The sequence below is a fragment of the Mustela nigripes genome, chromosome 11, assembly GCF_022355385.1.
Source record: "Mustela nigripes isolate SB6536 chromosome 11, MUSNIG.SB6536, whole genome shotgun sequence".
NCBI classification, from domain to species: Eukaryota; Metazoa; Chordata; class Mammalia; order Carnivora; family Mustelidae; genus Mustela; species Mustela nigripes.
Window position 1 is genome coordinate 3,818,850 of NC_081567.1, and position 26,537 is coordinate 3,845,386.

Here is a 26,537-nt window from a genome sequence, read left to right on the forward strand (position 1 = left end):
CAGCCTCTGCAGGACTGACATGCCCCTGGCTGGAAGCCGCAAACAGGGCCCAGCGTCCCCCGCAGGCCTCCAGGAGCATCACCGAGAGCGATCAGGCCTGGATCTGGGGTGGAAGGAAACCAATCGCAGCCCCTCGGAAGCCACAGGCTGAGGAGCCGCCAGCGCCGGGCAGAGTCGCGTGGTAGAGGAGGCAGCGGACTCAGCACAGGGAGAGAGCCTCAGACACTGGGAGGTCACGCCCCAAATTTGCATTAGCTGCACTGAAATTTTTAAAGTGCTAAATAAAGCTCTAGAAAATGATATAGTTGGAGCACTACTCTGGCTTTAAATGTCCTTTCTCAGTTTTAATATTTCAAGTGTCTTGAATGAAGCCAGGTATGTAGTTCCCCAGAAACACAGATCTTCATGGAGAGCGGGTCCTAAAGCTGAGTGCCGTGCTGGCTGGGCGACAGGCCTGTCCCAGACCTCGCCCCACGGTCCCAGCCCCACAGGGGACCCTGCCCAGCCAGCGGCCCGGAACTTGTCTGACGCCATCTGGCTGGAAACCTGGTGGACACACAATTGGGTTAAAATGTGTCTTCCCGGGAAGGAGAGCCCCAAATCTGAAGCTTCCCACTGCGTCGTGTTCCCAGTTGGCCCGAAGGAAGGGCCCCTTGGGCACGCGATCACCAGCTGTACCCTTGTGTCACCGCGGGAGCGCGTCCACCCTCACATGCACAGTGACCCCCACGAGGCCACCCCTTCAGAGCCTGATGCAGGTAGCCAGAAACACAGGACACCCTGTGGAGGGTGGAGTAGCGGCGGCGGACGGCACTGGTGGCCCGTGCTGCTCTGGGGACCCGGTCAGGGACCCTGAGGAGTCAGCGCTGCGCGACGGCTGTGAGTCTCAGTTCAGGAACACCCACGCTGGGCCCCGCAGGTCGCCCTGACAGCCGGCTCTTCCTCCTCATCCTCCTCACAGATGAGACACATGCTTCACCGAGCGCCGAGAGAAAGCAAGAGGAAGCTTCGGGAGGCCCTGGGAGACGACAGGTGTGCGGGATGGCTGGGCAGAGGGGCATCCTTCCTCTTGGGACCCGGCAGGCCCCAGAGTCCAGCACAGGCAGGCAGTGAGCAGCGGTAGCCAGGCCACACGCCCGTCAGGGCAGTCCTGCTTCCAGGCCCAGGAGACTGGCAGAGGCGACAGCAGCAGGCGGGAGGCTCGGCTGCCGGAAGCAGCTTCACCCGGCACCAGCTGTCCCTGTCACCACCACAGGTTCGGGGGCTCCTCAGCCACTCTGCTTTTAAATAAGGTGATCTCATCCAGGTGCACCATGGGGACATCCCGGATGACATTGGTCAGGCCCTCGTGGAGCAGAGGGAAGATGACGACATTCAGCGCGGGCCGCTCAGCCTGGAAACTGAACCAGAGGCAAGCCGTTAGCGGGGCCCTGGCGGTGCAGAGAGAGGAGCTGCCCGCAGTGGGCAAGGCCGCCCCAGCCTGGCCCCCTGGCAGAAATGGGCCTGCGGGCCCCACACACCAAACTCCAGGAGAGGCAGGGAGGGGCCACTTCTCGGGTACATGGGGCAGGCAGCCATCGGGAGACAGCCGTGGGGAGGCCACCCGCCCAGGGAGACAGAGAGCTGGAGAACAGCCTGTCGGAACAGGCCACAGCATTCCTGCCCAGCAGGGCCTCCTGGGAGCCACCCAAGCCATGCGAAGCCACGCCTCTGGGCACCTGAGGCCCCGCAGCCAGGACAACACCCTCAAGGGGTGGAGGGAGGGGACAGGCAGCCAAAACTGCGTGGCCAGAGGCCACCCTCAAGGGGCACCAACTCCCAGGTCGGGCGAGGCAGTAACTGCCAGGTGCTGCTGGGAGCCTCGAGCCTTCATCCCAACTCATGGCAAGTGGCTGCCAACTTCCCCACCGATCCCACCCCACAGGGGAAGAGCAGCCCCTAATGTAGCACAGAAGCATACGGTGGCCATGGAGCATCTCCAGGGCCCTGCAGGGACAGCCTGGGAAGGGGATGCCCTGACCACAGCACAGCCCCTCAGGTGATCAGTGGCAGGTCTCAGTGTGTTGCCGCCCACCCCGTGCAGAGGCCAAGAGATGAAACAGAAGCGCCAGCTGCAGGGGATCCAGGAAGGAGACACACGGGTCCCCACAGAGCGCAACAGAAGACGTCCAGCCCCCGGGGTAACTTCTGTCCCACGGTTTCCAAGGACAAGAGATGGGAAGGTGCCCATAGAATAGGGCACCTGGGCATTTGCCAAAACTAAGGCGAGCTCTCTCCAGACCCACGCCCCCTGGAAGGGCCGAGGAAGCCGCAGCCCCGGCCCACCCTGTGGCCTCCAGCAGAGGCCCAGATGGATTTATGACACTTGTAGAGTAAATGCCAAAAAGGTACTCACAGAGCTAGATGTTTTGGCAATAAAGGCGCCAAGGAAATACCTCCCAGTTCTGAGCTCAGTGCTCTGCTCGTGGGCAGCAGCGTCTATGACCGGGAACCTCGCAGGCAAGTCCTTGCCTGCACACCCGTTGTGTGATTCACTTGAAACCAAATATTCTCGGATGTGGGACGTGCGTGCAGACTCCTCTGCTGCCCGCCCTTCCAGAGGCAAGCGCCACCCCAGGCTCCTCACAAGCTGCTGTCAAGATGCTAAAGGGGAACTGATTTCTCACCCGAAGCCAGGAACGCAGGCTGCGCCGCCTGCCTTGGCTCCCTGCACACAGCCCCGGGCAGCTCCAGGTGGCCGCGGGGCCAGGAGGCCGAGGGGCCAGGCCAACAGCGCTCAGGACCGCGCACAAGGTCCCACGGGGCAATGAGTGCAGGTGTCTCCACCACAGTCCAACCCCACCTCCTGCTTGCTGTCGGTTCACACCTGGACACATCTGAACCGGACTGAGCTCCCAGAGCACACTCACAGCCGTTTTCTTTGCAAAATACCTCCCTGGGCTTCCAGGAGCCTGTGCCCTCTCGGCTACGGCCTCAAGGCACCCACAGCCCGACGGCCAGCACCATCACCGGAGACATCACACAGCTAGGTGGGCCTCACCAGGAGCAGAGGGAGAAGCAGTGACAAGTGGGAAGATGGCTCTCATTCGCATCCAACTGCAGGGCTGGGGCTCCCTGGGGGAGGGAAGAGGCCCGGCGGGTAGAGGCGAGCTCTTGGCGGGGCGGGCAGCAGGTGTATCCTGCCTCCTAACTTAGAACGCGCTACAGTGTGCTTCTGCATGACTCGGATATAGTTTGAGATTTAAGTAAACAGCCCCAATGAAATAAAACTTATAGCTACCCACGTTTAAAAGCCATTGCAAGCTCGTGACTGGCAGCAGGATGGGTCATCTCTCAGGAACTCTCCCCTGTCCAAGGCCAACAGCACTGCTAAGGTAAACACTCAAAGGTTGTGGCCAGTTCGGAGGACAAGAGCCAGGTGTAGGAGGTTCATGGGCTCACCCCCAAGGCCCCAGCCTGAGACACCCCGAGGAGGTCTCCCGTCATGCTTTGCAGGCTTTTACACCTCCTGCTGTCCTGGGCAGCAATGCAGGCATAGGACATGTGTCGGGCAGAGCACTGGGCAGGCACGCCGGCCTTCCTGGAACTGCCAGCCATGGACCTCACCGATAAGCAGGTGAGCCCCACGCACAGGGGCCTGCTTGCTCCTTCCAAAACCTGGCACCTGCGAGCTCGGCAGCCAGGCTCCCACCAGAGGCAGCGAGAGGTGACCGCAGAGGCAGGGAGGAGACCCCACAAGAAGCAGGTCCCCCAGGGATCTCCGCAGACAGGGCAGAAGGCCTGTCTTCCTAGAGTGCCTGAGGACAGCAATTAAGTAAAGTTAACCTGTGCCTCCGCTCTGCCGTTGGTAACGGCTGCAGGGGGAAGAGCCGCATTGGAGAAAAATCTTTCCTTGAGCTGTTGCCAACCTACCACGGGCATTTGACGTGCACCGTCACCTATCCCAAAATCTCAGGACCCCAAGTACCTCCTCTGAACGCTCCTGGGAGCAGAAAAGAGATTTTGTTGGTTTCTAAATTACTGTTTTATTTAAAGAGAAAATATGACGGGTGCCTGGGTGGCTCAGTGGGTGAAGCGTCTGCCTTCGGCTCCAGTCATGATCTCCGGGTCGCACCGGGCTCCCTGCTCAGCTCCCACTGTGTTCGCTCACTCTCTTTCTCAAATAAATTTTCAAAATCTTTAAAAAATAAATAAGTAAATAAAGAGCAAGGGGCACATGGGGTGGTTCAGTCGGTTAAGCCGCTGCCTTCGGCTCAGGTCATGATGCCAGGGTCCTGGGATCAAGTCCCGCATCGGGCTCCTTGCTTGGCAAGGAGCCTGCCTCTCTCTCCCCACCTCTGCCTGTCGCTCTGCCTGCTTGTGTGTTTGCGTGCGTACATGCACACTCTCTCTCTCTGACAAAATCTTTTAAAGAAAAAAGAGCAAATGTGGCAGAAAATGTGTGCAGGAGCACAGAGCAGGGCCCCTGCACCCAGGGACAGAGGCCCTGCCCTGCCACGGCTGGGCCAGCCGCCCACTCTGCCCACCTCGTCATCCGCGTCCCGCGGTCACACATTAGCCTGCAGTACAGAGAACACGCTGGTTCTGGACGTGGCTTAGGCAAGGGATGGAAACAGACACAACGGGAGTCAGGTTTGTTGCACCTCCTTCCAGTCCTTGACATCTTTACGTTAAACAAAGAACGTGTCCCCCCACCCCTCCCCCGGCCTGACAGAGACAGGGAACCCAGGCTAGCCTTGGACCGGCTTCCCTGGACCTCCCGCTCGACCCTCAGGGCAGCACTCCCACTCAGGGACTCTCCCCTGTGGACACACATTTATACTGATAAACATCATGTAAGGGAGCATAATTATTTCTGCATCTTGAACTGTATCCTCAGAATAAATCCCAGAAATAGGGTTACTGGGTCAAAACCTATGAACACTTTAATACCTCCAAAGACAAGCCTTTGACAAACTCAGACACCTCTTATGGGCCACAGTGAGGAGCCACCTGACCTACCCACCCTAACTGGGTCAAGAGAACACAGTTCCGGAGCCATCAAGATGGAGCATGGCTGGGAAAAGACCCCCCAAGATCTCCTAGGGCACCTTCATCTTGCAAGTGCACCTTGCAGCTGGCTGTGGCCCTTTCAGAGACGCCGAAAGAAGCGGCCTGAGCGCCATGCACATCACCACCATGAGCGGATGACACGGGGGCTCAGTAAAGGCATGTCCTCTGGTCACCATGCCAGAACCAGTCTTGGCCCGACTCCACAGCGAGGGTGGGACCCCAGGACTTCAAGGCCTGCAGATGTCACGGAACTAGAAAGGGGTCTTGGAGGGGCAGGCCGGGAAGTGGGCCAGAGGCAGAACCGGTTCAATCAGCTACGAAACACCTGCTGGGTGTGCTTCTTTGCCAGAGAAACGAGAAACAACACGGAAGCCGACGGCCTCTTCCCCCCCAGATAAAGGTCTTCAGAAAAGCTAAAGCAGTAAGACCAGGGCGAAGAGCCACTCAGGCCGTGACGATGGCCTTCGAGCAGAAAGGCAGACGGTGGCTGGGAAGAAAAGCACCTGGAGGTGATGAGGGGACATCTGTCAAAGAGCACACAACCCAGACGCTGCGCCAGGGAGGAGTGCGGGGAGCACCTTCCGAGCTCCCCAATGATCCTGTGGATGCCCAGAGCCCGCCTCGGAGTGGCCTGGAATCACCCCAGACCCCTGTTTCTGCCCACCTATCCTGCCCTCCCGGCCACAGAGGACCCGAGGAGGACTGCTTGCGGTGGGAAAGGTTTGCCGGCCCACTAGCCCATGTAGTTACAGCCCACCGCGGGGTACTGGACCCCATCCCGCCACTCAGGTGGCCTGGAAAGTCTGGACCCCAGATTTAATCACCGACCAGCAGCCAGGGGCTACAGTCTGGCTCCTCACGTTCTCACCACCCCCACTGGCTGGTGGCTGCTGTGGCTCCCACAGCACCCGGCCCAAGGCCTGTCCACCCCCAGATCCAGTCCTGTGGGCCTCCCACATAATCAGAGCCAGAACTCGCAAGCCTCCAAGCTCTGAGGCGAGACTGAGGGTCCCCCTCCCACACACACACACACCCAGAACCTGCAGAAGCAAAACCCAGTTGGCCTGGTCCTTGTCCAGGTCACATGTGGCTCGGCATTCCAGGTAGGAATGCTGAAATGTTCCCAGAAACCCGCCACAAAAACGAGGCGAGCCGATGCAATTCACAATGGAGCTCAACTGCCCCTATAACAGCAATTAAAGCCATAAAACTGCGCTAATTCTGTATTTTAAAATCCACTTTCCATTCTAGAGCTCCCAGGGTTCCCCAGACTTAAACAATTAATCGCTCCATCTGTAAACTTTACTCATTTCTAAACATGCTTACAGAACACACAGACGGAGCTGTGCGCATTTTCGGGCCAGGAAGCGGCACATGGGAGAGGGAGGCCCAGAGCCGCATCGCGGCCCAGGCCCAGGGGCTCAACCCGGGTGCTGGCCAGCAGGGAGCAGGGCAGTGGGCCAGGGCCAAGGAGCCGTGCGCGAGGCTCGGGCAGCTCAGGACTTGCAGCAAACCGTCTGCCTGCCTCCCGGGACCACATTCCTCACCAGCACAAGTCCATGCTGAGACACACACTCAGGGACGCCTAGGGGAAGGAATTTCCACAGGGCCTCAGAGGCAGAGACCTGACTCTGACTGGCACGGAATGTCTGGCCCGTCCGACCCGAATCGCACCTGCTCCCACCCAGGGACGGGGTTCCTGACGTTCCTGGAAAAGGAAGCTATAAGGCTCTGAGCGGGGCCCCCTCAGGGGGGTCAGCAAGAGAGGTCAGTGACAAGGAAACACATATGGTGTGGAAGGGCCAGGAATGGACACGGCCCTTGTGGTCACTAGCACTAGGAGGGCCAGCACCTTCTGGAGAGCCCTCGGCCAAGTTCAGGACCGGCCTGTCCTCACTGCAGCCAATTCCAGCAACATTCAGGGAGTGCGTCAGGGCACAAGTCTCTTCCGCCCCCCAGCCTGCTCCCCGAGCGCCCCTGCCATTCTCATGCGGTGCCACGGGATATCCCAGGAGCAGCAGAGGGCCATGACCTTGCAGGGTGACTGCAGCAGTCTGTGATCCTCACGTGGCCAGGCAGTCTGATCTACAGAAGAAGGCCCTGCCACCACCTAGTAACACGCACCAGGGCACGCAGAGTGCCCGGTAACGCCATTGCCAGGTTAGGCAGCACGAGGGACAGGGACTGCGGCTGCGACTTCCGACAGGAGAGTTGGCTCAGGAACTGACCGGCTCAAAGTCACAGAGCCAGCAGGAGCAGAGGCCATGGCGTGAGCCCCGCTCCTGAGATCTGAGGGAGAAGGTGGGGCTGACCTCAGCAGGAGACCACACAAACCATAGCAAGTTGCTGTCACTCTGCGTAGAACACCACGAAGACTGGAGCACGGACACTGCCCTCGCCCAAGCCCTGGGAGCCACAAGGCCTTGCAGGCGGCTTCCAGGAAGGACAACATCAGAGAAAATCAGAGAGGTAGAAAGCCCCTGGGAAGGGCCCTCCCCACCCAGTGCCAGGCCAGGGAACGTGGACAGCAGAGGTGTGGCCCAGTGCACAGCTCACACAGGAAGCAGCAAAGGGCAGTCCCGCTGCAGAGGGCCATATGGCCCAGCTCCAACCCTGGACACTGGCCGTACTGAGTCTGACCGGGGCCCAGATGGAGGGCGGCTTGGCGGGGCGGCTGTGCGGCACTCACTCAGCCAGTACAGACAAGTCTGGGTTTCTAGACGGACAGCAAATGGAACAGACAGAAGCTGGCTCTGGGCAGAGTGTCTGAGGCCAGGAGGGAAGTGGGGGCAAACATCTGACCCAATGAACTTGAGGTGTTTTCACGGTGGGGGTGGGAGCAGGGGGGCGGCAGGTGGAAAGCTTCGTCTTGCTCCCCCGAGGGGCCCTGAGAGCTTCCAAAGCCACAGGTGTCGCTGCCCCATGGCACTGTCCCAGCTCTAGACCAACAGGAACCTGACAACAGGAACACTGGAAGGACCCCTCCAAACCTAGCGCAGGCGAGGCCACAGAGGTCAGAGAAAAGCCCAAAGGTTAAACATTTCAAACTTGAAAGAGCAAAGAACAGAAAAGAAGAGCACAAATGCCTGTCAGGATACCACCACCAGCTCCCCTCCCCACTGAGGAAACTGAGGCAGCCGGACTAAGGCTAGCCACTTCCTGAGAGGCTGGGCTGGGCAGGGAACCCAAGTCCTGGCAGGGCCAGAGCTGCTGGCCTTGGTGCTGACCCACAGGGGCACCACAGCACCACCTACCACAAAGCCACTTGTAGATCAGACACGTGAGGCCACAGGAAGATGCTGGCCCGGCAGAGAGGGACATGCACTGCGGACGTCACAGCAGCCCTGCAGCTGAGTCACTGCCAGGGATAAACCACATCTCCACACTCTCCACACTTCGGGCCCGGGAGGGGCGGAGGGGGAGCAGCACAACAGCCTGGGGCTAGGCGCTTCTCTCACTCAGTAATTTTCTGAGCCCGAGGCAGGGAAGGAGATAAGGAAAGAGGTCTCAGACAAGTGAGAAGAGATTCCCGCCTTTCCCTTTGCAAGCTCTCCCCTTCGCGGAAGGCGGGCCTGCAGGAGAGAAACCAGCGCTCTGCGCGGGGACACGCTGTTTCCTGGGGGCCGTGGCGCCACCTGCTGGGCACCTCACAGAAAAGCACCCGGGGCCCCTGCTCAGCACCAACACTTGGTTGGAAGGCCAGCAGGTCCCCCACCTGGGGCCCCAAGCTGCCTGGAGCCACCCGGTGCTGCTTCGCAGCCAGGAAAGACCTCTGCATGGCGTGCTGGATGGCCCAGACCCACAGCTGCGGCTGCACCCCAGACAGTGGTGGACAGCACAAGCCACCAGGAGGATATCTGCACAAAGGGCGCCAGTGCCTCTCCACCCGGGTACATCTCAGCCCTGCCCCCAGCAGCACAGCTGGAGGGGAAACCTGGATCTGGATGCAGTCCTGACAAGCCTGGAAGTTTCTTCAGCCCCATGAGCCTCCCTCAGGATTTGAGGGCCCTAGGTGAGATGCCCACATGGCTCTGGAGAGCCCCACACGGCATCTGGCACAGCCCCCTGGAGGGGGCGGGTGCCCGTCTTCCCTCTGGACACAGCCTCCCATCCTGCCCATGCTGGGCTCCAGGCTGCACTCCTCAGCTGCACGTCCCAGAGCCCTGGTTTCCCTCTCTATACACTGGGGCTATGTATCTCACAGCGATTCCACAGAGGAGTAACAGCGTGCTGGCATGCGAATATGGTGCTCGCACAGCCCCCAGCGTCAAGGCAGGGGCCCAGAGCAGAGGCTCCAAGAGGTCTGCTGGAGGAGCACACAAGGGCAGCCACACACAGGGTTCTCGTCACAGCAGGCCAGAGTACACCCTTCATGCCTTACAGCCAGCACCAGGCATTCAGCGGGCGCCACCACAGCCGGGGCCTGTGCCACGTGCTGGAACACAGGGACAGAGGGACGGTGCAGGAAGTCCACCGAACCAAGGCTGACTCTGGGTCTGGTCTCAGGTACCAGGCCGCCGGCAAGCCCAACCCTGAACCTGGCTTGTGCTCAGAGCACAGACACACTGGGAAGACAGAGCTCTCACACCCCAGTCCTCAAACCTCATCGGCTGACGGGCTGCCAAGCACGTAACAGGGTGTGCTACGCATCCTAAGAAGGGGGCAGGTGGGTGCAGTCTGAGAGGCCAGAGTGGGAAGCTCTCAGGCCAGCGAGGGCTGCACCTGAGCAGGCCACCAGGACGGGCCGGGAGGATGCCAGCAGGCTACAGGCAGACAAGGTGGGCAGACCTTGGGAACAGAACTAAGAGTGAGAAAGAGAAACTCAAGAGCAGGGACCGGCATCTCAGTGCCAAGTCTCATCAGCTGGCCGGAGCGCTGTGTTGAGAAGGGCGCGGAGGGTCAGAATGCCAAAGCAGCTTCCTCAGCTGGTGATGCCTATACGGACACAGCACAATCTCTGAACTGTGTGGTGACCTCAGATGTCCTCTGTTTCTGAGAAGGCTCATGTGTACACAGTGAGAAAACCCAAAGCTGGTTCCCATGTCTGCAGGAAACTACCCTTCAGGCATGAGAAGCAGCAGGGCCGCTGGCTCTTGGCAACAGGAGGGAGCCGACGGGCCAGTCCAAGCCCTTCTGGGCAGAACACGTCTAGCAGGGAGGTGTCACCTCCCCAAAGCTGGAGCCCCCGAGTGCGGGGACCTACTGCGAGTCAATGAGAGGGACAGAGTACCAACGACTCTTCCCAGAGGCTAAAAGGGCAGACCTGGCCCAATGTCTTCATCACCGCACCTGAGAAAACCAGCCTTTGCCTCCTCCTACACCAACCACCACCCCAGTGAGCAGAGAACAGGAGGCTGGGGAGAGGAACTGCCCCGCACCCCGCTTTCTGGACAGCGACAGTCCATCCCAAAGCCCTCAAGCCTGGGCGTAGGACAGCTGGCATCCCACTCAGGCCTCTGAAAACGGAGTGCCAGCAGGCATCAGCTCCATTTTACCCCACGAGGATGCTGAAGTGTCCAGACACGATGGTAAGCATGACCTGCCCACCGCCGGGGCCTCTCCCCAGGCTCCAGAGCCAGAAAACTCAAGTTGAAAAGTGAAGGGAAGTCAATGATACACACAGTTAGCTATGACGGCCAGAGCAGATACCATGATGACACCCATATAACAGATACGAAACAAAATTTAAAATAATCATTTGCAGACTTATCAACACAAAAACCATGCACAGTATGTCAAAGTTTTTTAAATATCAGGGTAGGAGGGGCGCCTGAGTGGCTGAGTAGGTTAAGCCTCTGCCTTCCGGTCAGGTCATGATCTCAGGGTCCTGGGATCAAGCCCCGCATCGGGCTCTCTGCTCAGCAGGGAGCCTGCATCCCCCTCTCTGTCTGCCTGCCTCTCTGCCTACTTGTGATCTCTCTCTCTCTCTCTGTCAAATAAATAAATAAATAAAATCTAAAAAAAAAAAAAAAATCAGGGTAGGGGCGTACGGCTGGCTCAGTCGGTAGAGCACACAACTCCCAACCCTGTGGTTGTGAGTTCAAGCCCCACGCTGGGCGTAGAGACTACTCAAAAATAAAATCTTTAAAAAAAAAAAATCAGAGGGGACACCTGGGTGGCTCAGTTGGTTGAGCAGCTGCCTTCAGCTCCGGTCATGATCTCGGGGTCCTGGGATCGAGCCCCATGTAGGGTTCCCTGCTCCAGGGGAGTCTGCTTCTTCTTCTCCCTCTGCCACTTCCCTTGCTTGTGCTCTCTGTCACTTTCTCTCTCCTGCTCGCTCTTTCTCTCTCTCAAATAAATAATTAAATCTTTAAAAAAAAAAAATCAGAGTAAAAAACCACATGCTAACTGCATCCCAGGTCCTCCAGCTGTGACTCTGCTGAGTGGAACTGTGCGTGGGGACCTTTCACTTACAAGTAGCTTGATGCATGTTGCGAATTTTTATAAATTATAAACACATATGATTTTATCAACCAGGGAAGTGAAAACCTTAGCTAATAAGCCTTCTCTGGAAAAGTTCAGCAGCAAACCACAAAGACAACAGACTGACATGAAGTCTGTCCGGCAAGGCCACTGAGCCTTAGAATCCGGGAGACCTCCTGGCTGATGGCTCTTCTCCGAACTCTGCAAGCAGCCGGGGCCTCCTCCCCTGCCCCGTGGGACTTATATAAAAGCAGGGGAGGAAGCAGCGACCCTCTTGGCCGTCGCTGAAACAAGGCACCAGCAGTCAGCTCCTGGGAGCACCACACTCCCGCAGCCAGCGGCGTTTCCTCACAAGAGGTCTCGAAATGGCCACTGCCCAAATTGTTCAGGTCTCTCCACGAAGCATTCCCTGGACTCATTCACATTCTAAGCTCCCCCGCATTCTGGCTCCACCTGCAGGAATGCCACACTCACTAGGGGACGAGGGAGCCCTGCTCTGCGGGGAACTGCAGGCAAGGGAGGCCCCCAGCGGAGGGCAGGAGGGGGATCGCTGCCCCACGAGGAGCAGGAAGTATTTCAAATCCACGGCCCTCACCCACGACTGTCCTAGTAACTGCTGCTTCCACGTGTGAACCAAGTACAAAGACAGAAAGAATTCAGAGTTAAAAGATCTTAGCATCGGGGCACCGGGTTGGCTCAGGCAGTGGAAGGTACGACTCTTGATCTTGGGGTTGTGAGTTCGAGCCCCATGCTGGGTGTAGAGATTACGGAAAAACAAAGTCTTCAAAAACAAAACAAAACAAAACAAAACTTAGCAACAACTTTAAAGGGGAACAGGGGCTAGGGGAGAGGGATGGTGACAATGCCGGTCTGGGAAGACGGGGAAGTCCAGAGCTGACGGCTACACAACGCTGACGCCTCGGAGATACTGTGGACCCCGTGCCTGATGCCACACTGCAGTGAGCAGACAAAGCGAGCCACACGACTGACTCTCAGCTCCCTGGTGCATGGAACAGTTACGCTTATTCTGTGCTGACGTCCAGCATTATTATAATCTACATGCCTTAGTTAAATAATACTTTATTGCTGAACAACACTAACCCTTGCCAGAGCGTCCACAGCTGTAACCACGGATCCTGAGTCACTGTAACAAACACGACAATGAGAAAGTCTGAAACATCGGGAGAACTGCCAAAATGGACACAGAGACACACAATGAAGAAAGGAGAGGGAAACGACACTACACTTGTTCAACGCAGAGGTGTCACAAACCTTCGATGTGTAAAACAAAACAAAACAAAACGCAGCATCTGTGAGTAAAGGATAATAAAGTGGGGCATGCCTCTACACTTGAAAATGGTCAAAATGGGAAAGTTTATGTTACATACATAAAAAATCCCCCAAATTAAAAAATATCTCCCTCTTCAAAAAATAAAAGAAAGAAAGAAGATCTTTGATAAAGAAGAGAAGAAAAGAAAGAAAAAAGGAAGGAAGGAAGGGAAATCTTTGCACCTCAAAGAACTTCAACCCAGAGGAGGAAGACAGAGATTGCCGATCTGGAATTTCTTCTCATGCTCGGGGCAGAGATGGTCCACGGCCCCTTGGGGCGCACGGCGGTTCCTGCCTGAGAAGCTGTCTCAGGTCCAGCCAAGACACAGGCGAGGAATCTGACACTGAATATCGGAGACTTCAGTTCCATCCCTCGCCTGACTTCCCCAGCGGGAGCTAGGAGCTCAGGAATCCCAAGAGTCGGCCCATGGACACTCCCTGCCGTCACACAGCCCAGTGGGGACCCAGAGGACCTGTGGGGCACTGCAGAGAGGCACAGAGGCCACACAGGCATCCGGAGTTTTCCACTGGAGGGGAGCCTGTGAACACTGCCTCCCTCAAATGCTTTCCCACCAACCTCCGGCTGACTCAAGCTCACCGTTTCCTACGGGAGGGGCAGGACATACTCACCTGGCCAAACGCGTATCTGGCCACTTGTTTAGTTAACTCGGCCCTCAGTGTGACCTGGGTTTACAGGAGCTCTCAGAGCTTTCAGCACGAGCCGCGAAGCACTCAGACGACACGTGGCAGTCCCTGGGGAGGTTCCCCAGAGCCATCACTCAAAGCTCACGTGGCTGTATTTTGCACACAAACCAACCAGCTTTGATCCCTGCATTCTCAGGAGAGGGTAAAAGACAAGTGGCAGGTTTAAAAGGAAGCTCTGGGTGGACAGGGGCCGTGGAGGAGGTCGCTGAATTCATGAGGGCAATGTGACACAACAGTGAACACAGCAGGCAGGAAAAACCAAGAGGAGAAAAGCAGTAGCTTCGGGAGCCCTGATATGGTGGGCCCACTGACTAGGAGCAGCAGCTCGGACTCCCAGCACTCAGCACCCCACTCGAAGCCACAGCCAAGGCTCACTGGCCCCGAGCTTTCTTCTTCCCCTCCCCAGAGAAACCCAACAGAGAAGGAAGGGTTCTGCAGAGCGGATCACAGACGAGGATACAGCCTGGTGAAAAACACAACAGACCATGCTCGCTGGGGACAGCCGAGACCAAGCACAGACACCAAGAGAGCCGTCCTCGCCCAGGAGACCAGGAATATCTGAAAGTCTAATGACATCAAGGAATGGAACAAGGACATGGGGCCGGGACTCTCACAGCCCGTGAGTGGACGCAGGGCTTGGGAGAATGGCTTTGGAGAGCATCTTGGCGTTTTCTTAAACGCACTCCCTTCGAGGCATGCGCAGAGCGCACGTGGGGGAGCAGGCACAAGGACCTTCACGGGGAGAGAGGAAACACGGGACACAAGTGGAACACCCGTCGGCGCACAGACACACAAAATGCGACGAAGCTGCCGGGAGGATCGGTGCACACGGCCCTCGGCAGCCCCGGTACAGAGCCACAAGAAAGCTCAGATCCACGTCGGGGGAAAAGCACAGGCTACACAGCCACGTGCAGCGTTACGCATCTGTGGGCGTGACGAACGCACAGATACAAAGCCCCGTACCCTCGCGTGCCCTTGGGGATTGGAAAAGCAAACTCTTGCTGGCAGGTTCAGCGAGTCAGAGAAGCTACGCTTCCATCAATACACGATCGTCTTCTATTTCTATTTTTTTAAGCTTCTTAAAATAAATTTCTTTTTTTTTTTTTTTAAGATTTTATTTATTTATTTGTCAGAGAGAGAGAAAGAGAGCGAGCAAGCACAGGCAGACAGAGCGGCAGGCAGAGGCAGAGGGAGAAGCAGGCTCCCTGCCGAGCAAGGGAAGGCAAAAAAAAGCCGGAGCTGAGGTTCCACGTCCACAAGGTCCCTGGAGTTGAGAGATTCACAGAGACAGAAAGTGGAGGGTGGGAGCCGGGTCCAGGCCGGGTCCGGGAGGTTAGAGTTCAGCAGACAGAGCCTCCCTTTGAGAAGATGAAGTCTTGGGGGAGGGGCGCTGCACAACGGCGCGCACCTGGGCAACACAATTACACACTGTAACAAGGGAGAACTGTAAGGTTATACCTTACCACAATGAAAGAAGAATGCAGGGCAGTAAGCGTGAGTGGTACGGACAGAATTCCAACACACACATCAGGGAAAAAGCAAAGCACATATAAAAAAGAAGGGGATAGGAGAAAACACTATCTGGTCATTTGTGTAAAAAAAAAATACGGAAAGAGTAACTGAGCAGTGACAGGACCAGCTGTCTGCAGGGGCTTGGCGGTGAGGTGGAGGGAAAGGACACAGGGCGGCACTTCTCCAAGGGGGACAGAATGTGCAGTCCAAGCCACAGCGAGGCCTCACAAACCAAAACCCCAGGCAAATACAGTCCACCAGGACGCGGTGTGAATGCCAAATGCGACATAACACAGTGATGCAGAAAGCCGACTGCGTTACAAATGAGCGACAGGACCACACTGAAGGAGGCTGGAAGCAAAAAATGATCCTGAGTAACTCCGGAAGGCAGGGGACCACGAGGATCAGACGAGAGCGGGAACACACACGAGCCTCCAGGCAGTGAGCTGCTGTTTCCAAAACTGCCTTCCCTGCACAGTAGGGCAGAGCGAACCGCAAACACGCTGCGGGTGGTGAGAGCTGGGCTGTTTACCTACGGGGGGTGGGTGGGGTAGTAATGTGTCAGGAGGAGAGGGTTCTGCAGGAACCCTGGGATACAAAGTGTCAGTATGAACTCGCTTTTAATGTCGATGCAAATACAGAGGGTGGGTGGGTGTGCGCGTGCGCACACGTGCCTCTAAGAAAAGACGTAGGTGAAATTCCCATTCTGTCCACAAGGGGGCCTGGAGGCGATGACACCCCAGCAGCAGTGAGCACATCCACGAGCCAACCTTGGTTTCTAATTCTGCCCTCCAACAAAGGGAGCCAGGCTCCATGGAGAAATGGTTGCTTCCAGGGCTGGGGCTGCAATGTCTGGTAGTGCCAGAAAGGAAGGAAGTGCTCAGAAAAGGAAGGGGAATGTTCCAAGGGCACAGGACCCCGCCTGAAAGAACACCCCCGTGGCCAAATCTGGAACAATCTGTGCAGCCACATGAACAGTGGGATGGTGATGAAAACCCACTGAATAAGATAAATATCCATGAGTCTATTCTGGTACCAAGAAATATTAAGTAAGGAAATGTGGAGAAGGGACTGGTTCCTTCTCACAGCACAGTTCCCAGAACAAATCTAGGAGGAACAAAGGAAACAGAAAATCGTCATTAGCCGGGGCGCCTGGGTGGCTCAGTGGGTTAAGCCGCTGCCTTTGGCTCAGGTCATGATCTCAGAGTCCTGGGATCGAGTCCCGCATCGGGCTCTCTGCTCAGCGGAGAGCCTGCTTCTCTCTCTCTCTCTCTCTCTCTGCCTGCCTCTCCATCTACTTGTGATTTCTCTCTGTCAAATAAATAAATAAAATCTTTAAAAAAAAAAAAAAAAAAAAAGAAAATCGTCATTAGCCAAATATCAAAGTAACAACGGTCACTGGCAAGCTCCATCAATGGACACTAAAATCAGTGGACAAAACTGACAGAAAACAAGGTATTTGCAGACTCTCAAAGTTTCTTCCCACCAGGTGACTATTAGTTAGAAAGGGAAAAATGGGGGCGCCTGGGTGGCTCAGTGGGTTCAAGCCTCTGCCTTCAGCTCAGGTCATGGTCTCAGGGTCCTGGGATCGAGCGCCGCATCAGGCTCTCTGCTCAGCGGGGAGCCTGCTTCCCCCTTTCCCTCTGCCTGCCTCTCTACCTGCTTGTGATCTCTGTCAAATAAATAAAATCTAGAAAAAAAAAATTTAAAAAAAAGGGGGATGATGGGGGGCATGCGGGTGGCTCAGTAGGTTGGGCGTTCGACTCTCAGTTTCAGCTCAGGTCATGATCTCGAAGTTGTGGGACTGAGCCCAGCCTCAGGCTCTGCGCTCTGCGGGAAGTCAATCTGCTTCAGATTCTCTCTCCCTCCTGCTCACACCCTCTCTCTCTCACAAATACATAAATAAAATCTTCAAAGAAAAAAAAACAAGGGAATAATGTGACTACAGTCAAGAAACCCTCAGACAGGGACGCCTGGGTGGCTCAGCTGGTTAAGTGGCTGCCTTCGGCTCAGGTCATAATCCCAGCGTCCTGGGATCAAGTCCTGCATCGGGCTCTTTGCTCAGCAGGGAGCCTGCTTCTCCCTCTGCCTCTGCCTGCCACTCTGTCTGCTTGTGCTCACTCTTGCTCCTCTCTCTCTCTGACAAATAAATAATAAAATCTTAAAAAAAAAAAAGAAAGAAAGAAACCCTCAGACACCCATGAGAAGACAGGCCAACACCATATGTCCCTGGCACAGCACACTGAGGACACGGCGTCACCTCTGCGGACTTCTGGTCCAAACTCACGGAGATTCTACCAACACCTGGCCAGTGTTCTTCACAAGTGTCACGGTCATGAAAGACCAGGAAAGACTGAGGACTGTCACAGACCGAACAAGGCTAAGGGGACGGGACAAGGAGTGTGAGGAGCAGTTCGGCATCACACCCTGGAAGACGAAAGGTCCAGGGACGGGGCTGAGGGGCTGCCAGGGGCTGCAGGCTGAACGGCTCTGGTACCCCACATCCGGAGAATGGTTCCGCAGGGACAAGGAGCTTCCACGCAGGAGGCCGGGGATGGAAAGAACACTTCTGTGCTGCAACTGTGTAGAAATTCAGCGTGTGGCAGAGGGAGCGCCCAGGAGCTGAGGGCCCATGGGGAAAGGAAGCCTGTCTGTTCTCACGCCATCTCTGCCGGCATCTTTATGTCCAAGAAGCCAGGGGCTGGCCCCTAGCGACCCGGCGGCCCCCTGCCCCTCCGCCCGGCCCACCCTCAGACACTCACCTCCGGAGCAGGGACTGCTGCAGGCTCTTGCAGGTGGCCAGGGACTCCCCGGTGAACATGTGGCACACGACGACACGCAGGCAGCGGGCCATGAAGGCCAGCACGGCCTCGGGCTGGAGTGTGCCGCTGCGGGACACCAGGCACAGGCGCTGTAGCGCGGAGCACTGGCTGAGCGCCTGGAAGAACTGGGCGTTCGCGCTGAAGTAGGGCTGCTCCAGCCTGCGGGGGGAGAGGACAGTGAGCTCTGAGCTGCTGGCGGGTGCACCAGCCGCGGGGGCCTCTCGGTCCAGGGCCCCCCACCCAAGCTAAAGAGGGCCCACACCAGCTGTCCCCACGCTGGACTACACCACAACCCCCTGCGGCACTGCTAGAGGACTCAGAGCCCAGGGTCTTCCCAGAAGATCCAGAGTCGCAGGGAGACCCCAGCCAAGTCACTGCTCAGGCCCTAGAGGCCACCACGTTTGCTGCCCTGCCCGCTCAGCAGTCCCCCCACCTCAAACATTGACCTGCTGGGCAGGGGGCAGGGAGACATACTTAGATACAGATACAGTCCCTGTCACACAACAGTGCTCGCCTGCAATGCATGGAAAGAACACCAAGGGACAGGAAGGGGATCTGGAGGCTGCGGCGGGAGAGGCCCCCAAGCCAGGCAGGGCCACTCCAGCCACATGAGGAAGGCTGGGGAGTACAGGGCAGATCCACAGTCCTCTATATCGGCGCCGGGCAGGGCCTCAGCGCGGGCAGGAAGGACCGCCAGAGTCAGCACTGACTCTGGCCACAGGGATGAGCAGGACCCGGGAACACGGAGTGCAGGACAATACTCCAAACCCTTCCAGAACTTCCTGCACACACAAGACAAAACCCCTAGAGGACAGAGCAGTTCCAAGGGCAGAGCGATGTGGTGGGGACGCACTGTCGGAGGCACTGAGGAAAACTGACAGGGCAGCTCAGTGCCAGCTGCGAACACAGCTGTGGAACCAGCAGAGGCCCGGATCTGTGGCAGGACACTGGGCCACAGGCCACAGGAGCCCTCTAGAATGAGAGCCAGTGGAAGAAAGATGGGCTGGGGGAAGCTAACAGGATTCCAGGAGCTACCAGGAGGAGCGCCAAGAACTAGGAGAAAGGAGAGGGGAGCTGGTGGGAGTTGTGCCCCCACCTCCATATGTGACAGTCCTAACCCATGGCACCCGTAAATACACCTTCCTTAGAAACAGGGTCTTTGCAGATGCAATGGCGTTAGGATGACATCATGCCAGACTGGAGGGGCTCTAGTCCAAGGGCTGGTCTTTACAAGAAGGCCCTAAAGAGACACTGCATCACAGGGACACGCAGGAAAATCGCTAGGGGACAACACAGGGCTCACAAGAGAAGTTTCTAGAATGAGCAAGAAATGCCCACACCCACAAGGCAGCAGGTCTGCGCTGGGAAAAGAGTGTCCTGTCCCAGCTCCCACAGGGAGAGAGAGCCCAAACACTCTGAATCGGGCCACATCCTGAGAGACGTTGATCTGACCAGGACTGGCTGTAGCGCCGCAGATAGCCCTCCAGTCCTCAAAGCCAAGCAAGGCCCAAACAGGTCACGCACTAGATCCCTGACACCCAAACACCCAGGGACGCTAACAAGTCACAGGACAAAGGAAAAAGGATTTTAAAATGGGGTCTTTGAGGGCTACCTGGGTGGCTCAGTCAGCTGAGCGTTCTCTCTTTATTTTAGCTCAGGTCACCATCTTAGGGTCATGAGATCAAGCCCCACATCAGGCTCTGTGCTCAGTGCAGAGTCTGCTCGAGATTCTCTTTTTCCTCTCCCTCTCCCCTCCCCCTGCTCGTACTCTCTCTATAAGTAAATAAAGCATTTAATAAATAGGGGTGCCTGGGTGGCTAAGTGGGTTAAAGCCTCTGCCTTCGGCTTAGGTCATGATCTCAGGGTTCTGGGATCGAGCCCCACATCCGGCTCTCTGCCCATCAGGGAGCCTGGTTCCCCCTCTGTCTCTCTGCCTGTTTTCTCTGCCTGCTTGTGATCTCTGTCAAGTAAATAAATAAAATCTTTTTTTTTTTAATTAAATAAATAAATAAGTAAGTAAAATAGGGTCTTTGAGAAAGAAAGACCAATGCCAGCCATCTAATAGAGCAGCCATCAGACAGAACGTCCCCCAACAACAGAATGTTCCATTCTGAACTGTCCAGTAGGGGAGGCACCACTCACTAAAACGTGGCTAGTGAGACTGGGTTTGTGTGTGTGTGTGTGTGTGTGTGTGTGTGTTGTGGGTTTTTTTTTTTTAATTTTTTTTTTAAGATTTTATTTCTTTATTTGACAGAGAGAGTGATCACAAGTAGGCAGGGAGGCAGACAGAGAGAGAGGAGGAAGCAGGCTCCCTGCTGAACAGAGAGCCCGATGCGGGGCTAGATCCCAGGACCCTAAGATCATGACCTGAGCTGAAGGCAAAGGCTCCAACCCACTGAGCCACCCAGGCGCCCCATGTGTGTGTGTTTTTTTTAATATTTTATTTGCTTATTTAACAGAGAAAGAAAGCACAAGCAGAGGGAGAAGCAGGCTCCCCACTGAGCAAGGAAGCCAGATGCGGGGCTCAATCCCAGGACCCTGGGACCATGACCTGAGCCAAAGACAGACATACCTAATGACTGTGCCACCCAGGCGCCCCAGTGAGACTGTTTTTATACTTATTTTATATTCTTTTTTTTTTTAAGTACTCTCTGTGCCCAACCTGGGGTTTGAACTTACAACCCAAGATCAAGAGTCACATGCTCTACCAAATGAGCCAGCCAGGCGGCCCTTAATTTTGCTTTAATTAAATATAAGTAGAGTATTGACTCAGTCAATATAGCTTCTGACTCAATTTCCAGGTCATGTGTTCAATCCCAGCATGGGTTATGGAGATGAAAGAGAGAGAAGAAAGAAAGAGTAAAGAAGGAAGGAAGGAAGGAAGGAATTCTAGTAAGCTCCAGAAAGAAAGAAAAAAAGAAAGATTGATTCCAGTAAACTCCTGACACTAATATTGTGGCGGGGAACTGTGGGTCCTCCTGGGGTAAGATTTCAAAAAGCCTCACATTTACTCTCCCACCATCAGCGGAGACTCCGAACCCGTGAGGGATGACAAGAGCCACAGGAAGCGCGAGGCAAGGGGGAGGCCGCTGGTGTAGCCATTCTGGGCACCAACCCTATGGCGAGAATCCCCCAGCAGCCACAGCCGGCAGAGACGTGACCCAAGCATGTGTCCCATTCCAGAGATGTGAAGCCCCAGCCTGACACCCAGACCCCGCTAAAAAAACTCCATCCTTAAAGAAAGAACTCAGAGAGCCAGCAGAGAGCAGCGCCCCTCAGAGACGCGAAGGTGGCTGTGTGCAGTCCTAATGTACCCCAACTGAGGGCAAGGTGACAACCGAAGTCACACAGGGCCCAGACAGCAAGCAAATGTCCTCCCAGCTAGGAATGTGAATTTTTGGAAAAGATGACTTCTCTTGCAAAAATGTTTGAACTTTTTGAACTTTTTCATTTTTTTTTAAAGATTTTATTTATTTATTTGTCAGAGAGAGAGAACACGCACAGGCAGGCAGAATGGCGAGCAGAGGCAGAGAGAAAAGCAGGCTCCCCGCTGAGCAAGGAGCCCAATGCAGGACTGGATCCTAAAACCCTTCATGACCTGAGCTAAAGGCAGCACCTTAACTGACTGAGTCACCCAGGCATCCCTCACTGTCTCTTTCAAAAACAAATCACTCTTAAAAGTCCTAAGGTAAGCATCCCTTTGCAGACCTGAAAGTGGGAATACAGGAGGGGTAGAAGTCCAGATCCGGCCTGTGGCTCTGGCTGATCCCTGAGACGACCTGCCGGAAAGGAAGCACAGGCCTGGGGCGCCCTGGTCACTAGGTGGCGCTGCGGGTCCACGTGACTGGGAGAGCTTGGCTACAAACCCAGTAAGCACAGGGCTATGTGTTGTGTTCACATACCCTTTTAAATGGTTTTCAAGGTTTTCAACTAGCCAACCACTTCCAGGCTCTCCCACTCTGAAGGAAGCCGCCTACAACAGGTGTTTGGGAGGGGGGCAGGCCTGTCCACTCCACCAGCTGCCTGGACTGGCAGGGCCCACACATCCCAACCTCAGCTCTGCTCCCAGCACTGCGGGGGGGCTGGGAATGACGAAATGATCCATCACAATCACCTTCACCTTGGGGGACCCTTGGCCCTGCTCCCTCCCAGCCATGCCTCAACCCTCCAACCAGTGAGGATCTGACCTCCAGAGCCCGCTCCCCAGAGGTAGCCTCTCTCCACGAGGTTCTGCGGGCACAGGAAGGTGCTCAGGGAGCACCCCTCATCTGCCCGCCCACCTCCAGAGGGACCTAGCTAGGCCTCTAGGGCGGTCTCAGGACAGCCTCCAAGGCCTGGCTCCAAACCGGCCCTCTTGCTTCCGCCCAGACGCTGCCCTGGTTCTGAGGTCATGAGCCACGCTGGGTGACTCAGGGTAATGCTTTCCCCTCCCTCCCCCATGAGGCAGGGCTTAATCAGTCTTGGGAAAGAAGGTGCCCTTCTTTGTCCAGCTTGTAATCCTCTCTCTGCCGAGGTGCGCCACGGAACGACGTGTTCCAGCCCCACCTCCCCGCAGGAGCTGCCCTGGCTGCACGGACACAGCTCCTGGCCAGGAGTCCCAGCGGGCACAAAGCTCGAATTGATGGGCGTCACTGATAGGGACAGCAGTGGCAGCAGCTGGCCGGTTGGGGACCCTATGGGCTATCATCTCAGGGACCTTCCACCAGGAAGAGCAGGAGCTGCCCAGGAGGCGGCCCCAGAAGCAGTGTGCCAGCCTCTCCCGGGCTCGGAGCACCGTTTCCTCTCTGCAGCTCCAGCCCACGGCAGGTGGGCAAGTACCACCTGCTCCTTTCACTCCAGCCTCCCGGGCTCGGCTTGCCGCAGAAGGCAGGAATCCAGAGGAACGGGGCCATTTGGCCGCCTTTTAGAAAGCGATGTTTGTTCTGAACAGGCAGTACCCAGCTCTGATCAGACATGGTTCTCAGCAGCCGGCATGCACAGAGAGCCCATTATGCGCAGCAGTCAAGTTCTTGCGCTGACCTACAAAACCCATTTATCCCGGGTCCTGCGGGCCTCCCCAGCCACAAAACCCACCATATATGCTCAGCCCTGCTCCCGGGGAGGACCTCGCCACAAGGATCACATGCCAGCCCCGGAAGCCACTCGGTGACGGCTGAATGCTGCTGTTACGCTGTTGGACGCTCAATGGCCCCATGAAGCAGGAAGTGCTTCCAGGGACCCACGGACCAGCTCCTCAACCCTCTGGGCCTCACTTTCCTCATCTGCAAAATGGGACAATACTTCTACACCTGGCATTGTTGAAAATGTCAAAGGGGTCAAACCTTACATGTGGTAAAAGCACCTGGCAGCCATGACAAGTCCACCAGCAGAATCCAACTGCGGTGGGCACCCCCAGCCCTTCCCTGTGGCTCCTGGGATGCTCCCAGCTCTATCTCCCAGCTCCCCGCCTGCCCACCTGCCCTTGCTCGGCCGGCTCTGCTGATTCTTCCACAGCCTCCTAATGTTGCTGAGTGACCCCAGGCCCAGGCTGGGGCCCATGGCCTCACACACTCCCGCGCGCATGTGCACAGCTGAGCTGCACAGCCTCCCTCTCCGCTGATGGCAGCCCCATCAGCTCAGTGGCTCAGGCCATAGCCTCAGCACTATTTGGACTCACCCTGACCCTCCACCTGCCCCATGATCTGATCAATCAGCCAACTCCGGGTCTCTCCCTGAGTGTTGGACACAGCCTCCCGCCCTAGCTGGACACAGCAGTGTGACCTGCTCTTCTGCTCCCCTCCAGCTACCTGGGCCCCTGGCTGCTCCTGAAACAGCCGGCACCGCCCATCTCAGGGCCCTGGCACGAACGTGGCTCTGTCCGACAGAACCTTCTGCACAGATGGGAACGTTCCATATGTACGCCCTGTCTACCCTGGCAGCCACGAGCACGTGCACTCACCGAGCATCTAAACTGTGGCTCATACCGCTGAGAAACCACATACCCGACCGTATTTCATGTTAACTCACTTAAACATAAGTTGCCTGTGATTTCCGGTCACCAGCGGCTCGTGCTGCTCCACCTGCCTGGCTGGGAACATTCCTCCCAGGTTCTACTTTGCTAACTTAACTTTGTGAAATCTTTTCTCAAATCTCACCTTCATGACGTCCACCCCACCCCCGGCCTCCAGCAACCCTCAGCCCGCTCGGCTTCTTTCTCCCCAGCCTCCCTTACTCACTCATAAACCACATTCTTTCCTCCGTGCACTGCTGGCCCACTTGCCCCACTGGAATGTCAGCTTCCCAGGGACAAGGATCTCTCCTTACAGACAGAACCCGGTGTGACAGGTGTTCACATATTTGCCAGACAGAGAAAGAACCATCACAGGGACGGCAGGTGCCAAGCCCTGTTCCATAGGCCTAATAGGTACAAATTCCTTTGGACTTACCAGCCCCACTTTACAGGTGGAGGCACGGGGGCGTGGGGGAGGCCAGCTCAGACGCGACACCCGCTCCCCTCTCCCCCAGGCAGACCGGCGGCCGGGAGCACCTGCCGTCTCCAGGGGGCTCTGCCGGCAGCAGACACTGAACGCTCTGAACACGAGGCAGGTGTTTGGGGGAGAGATTTCGAATACTCTGACTTGCTGAATTACGTGACTGTATTACTTTATTTTATCTTCGTTGATTTCTGTTTTTACCCAACACTCGCGGACAATGACCGAACTGTGCGACCACAGTCCAGTCAGAAAAGGTATAAGGCTTAATGGGCTGGCAAGAAAGCAAAAAACACTGACGGCAAAAATGAGAGATCCAGAAACACCCTGGCTTGGAATTTGGTGAAATTTGACTCTAATGCTCGACTTGGGCTCCTGTCATTAAGGAACATTCAATTCCTAATCACAGACTCCCTCGGTCAGCAGGATCGCAGGCCTGTGGGGCCTTCTGTTGTCCAACACAGGGATCCGTCCGCAGCTCCCAGGAACATGTGGCCTACTGGCCATGCCCCTACTGCCGCTTCTTCCAGAAAGGCCAGTGACGTGACCACAATAGCATGGTTAGAAGCAAGGCGGGACAAGGTGCAGGACGGGGAAGAACCAGTGGAAAGAGAGGGCGTGCATGCCTGGTGTCAGACGCGGGCAAGAAGGCAGATGCGGGCACCTCAGAAGTTGGAAAGGCCCCTCCTGTGCAGGCAGTGGTGGCAGCTGCCCGCTGTGGTCAGGGCCCCTCCTCCGTCCCACCCTGGCAGGAGCGGTGCCCAAGCCGGAGAGAGTTAACACAGAGGACTCGGTGCAGGCAATGGGGCAGAGGCGAGCAGGAAAAGGGACATGGCGGGGCAGGGGGAGAGTCCGAATGCAAAGGGCAGGCCTGCGGTCCTCACTCCCGCGAGCCTTGGGAAGCCAGCGGTCAGGAGCGTCCGGCCCACCCAGAACAGGACAGAGGGTCCCAAAGGCCCCGCAACGGGAACAACAACTCTGTCCATCGAGCATCCCTAACTGTCTCAAGACCTCTTGTACGACCTCCAGGCAAGCTCCGAAGTGGCCGGGGAGGCACAGCCAGAGCCCAGCGCACGCGGCTCCAGGGTCTCACGGACACTGGAGAACAACACTCACAGGAAGTTAACTTTGACTCAGGTTTCCAAACCAGGGGGTTCTAAAAACTCAGCATTACGGTTCTCAAAGCCAAGTGTAACTAGAACGCAGGGGACACAGCATAATAAAAAGTGCCAAATGCTGGGCTTTGTGAAAACTCCAGCCGAGGTCCTGAGCTGCAGGTCCAGGCCATGCGGATCCAACTCGGCAGAAGAACGCCTGCTCCACCACGTGGAAGGCTGGGGTCAGACCCTGGGCCTCTCACCCCCGATGAGCAGGGCCTCAGGGGGCCGCAGTGTCCGTATTGTGCTTGGAGCGGGGAACAGAAGCAGGGCAGACACAGTGTGCAGTGGAGGTCTGCAACACTCCCCAGTGTGAACAGCAAAGCACTCTGCCAGCTCCAGTTCAAAACTGGTCCATTTCCTGTCCCATGACACTCTCTGAGGGGAGAGTGGAGGTCTGCAAAGACACAGGTGTCTCCATTTTTATACAGTTCTGGAGCCAAGGTCAAGCTCCAGAGTCACACTGAGCAAGGTGAACCTCAGCTCCTCCCTCAAGCTTCTGCCACCTCATCTGTGACATGGGAACGATGAAGGGCTGTCACCAAGTTTAAAGGAGACGGGGCCCGAAAGCCACTGGCTGAGCACCTGGCCCTCATCAAAGGCACAAAGCGTGTTAATAACCATCATGGGGATGAGGACACGTTTCGGGGCCCACTGGTGCCGCCCCCACCCCCTGCCCCATAGCTCCAGCCTGACGGAGAGACCAGCTAACAGACCTATGCCCATTGTCACTTCCTCCCCAACCTGAAGCCCTACTAGAGCTGGGGCCCGCCGCCGCCGTACCTGTCCAGTAGTTTCTGGGAAACTGCAATTTTGCAAGATCAGCTCTGTCCAGATTTTCAAACACGTCTCAAGTCAACAGAGCCCTCCCCTCCAAATGCCAGGTCCTCCCGAGAACACCCCTCACTCCACAGCTCCATTCAGTAGGAGTCCATTTCATGTCTGGGCTCTTAGGACAACAGCCTAGGTGGATTCTGCCTGCCTCTCTCCGATCAGACTGCCTCTTGCTCCAGGCCCCCGTCACCTCCCAACCGTGTGTGGCCCCCACTTCGACACCCCTCTCTCCA

The 26,537-nt window shown here is 56.5% G+C and overlaps 1 protein-coding gene across 2 annotated transcripts in view; it reads right to left on the reverse strand.

Moving 5' to 3' along the window:
* Positions 1-319: 319 nt before the first annotated feature.
* The window catches only part of FBXL18 (F-box and leucine rich repeat protein 18), a 38,070-nt gene continuing 11,852 nt past the window's right edge, over positions 320-26,537 (reverse strand). The window contains exons 4-5 of one of the 2 annotated variants that reach the window (XM_059414357.1): positions 17,784-18,002; positions 320-1,400 (exon numbers count right to left, since the gene is read on the reverse strand). In XM_059414357.1, coding sequence (XP_059270340.1) covers positions 1,244-1,400; positions 17,784-18,002 — 376 coding nt within the window. In that variant the 3' untranslated portion in view covers positions 320-1,243. Of the gene's footprint in view, positions 1,401-17,426; positions 17,602-17,783; positions 18,003-26,537 lie in introns of those variants that run through there. The other variant, XM_059414356.1, reaches the window with a different exon arrangement.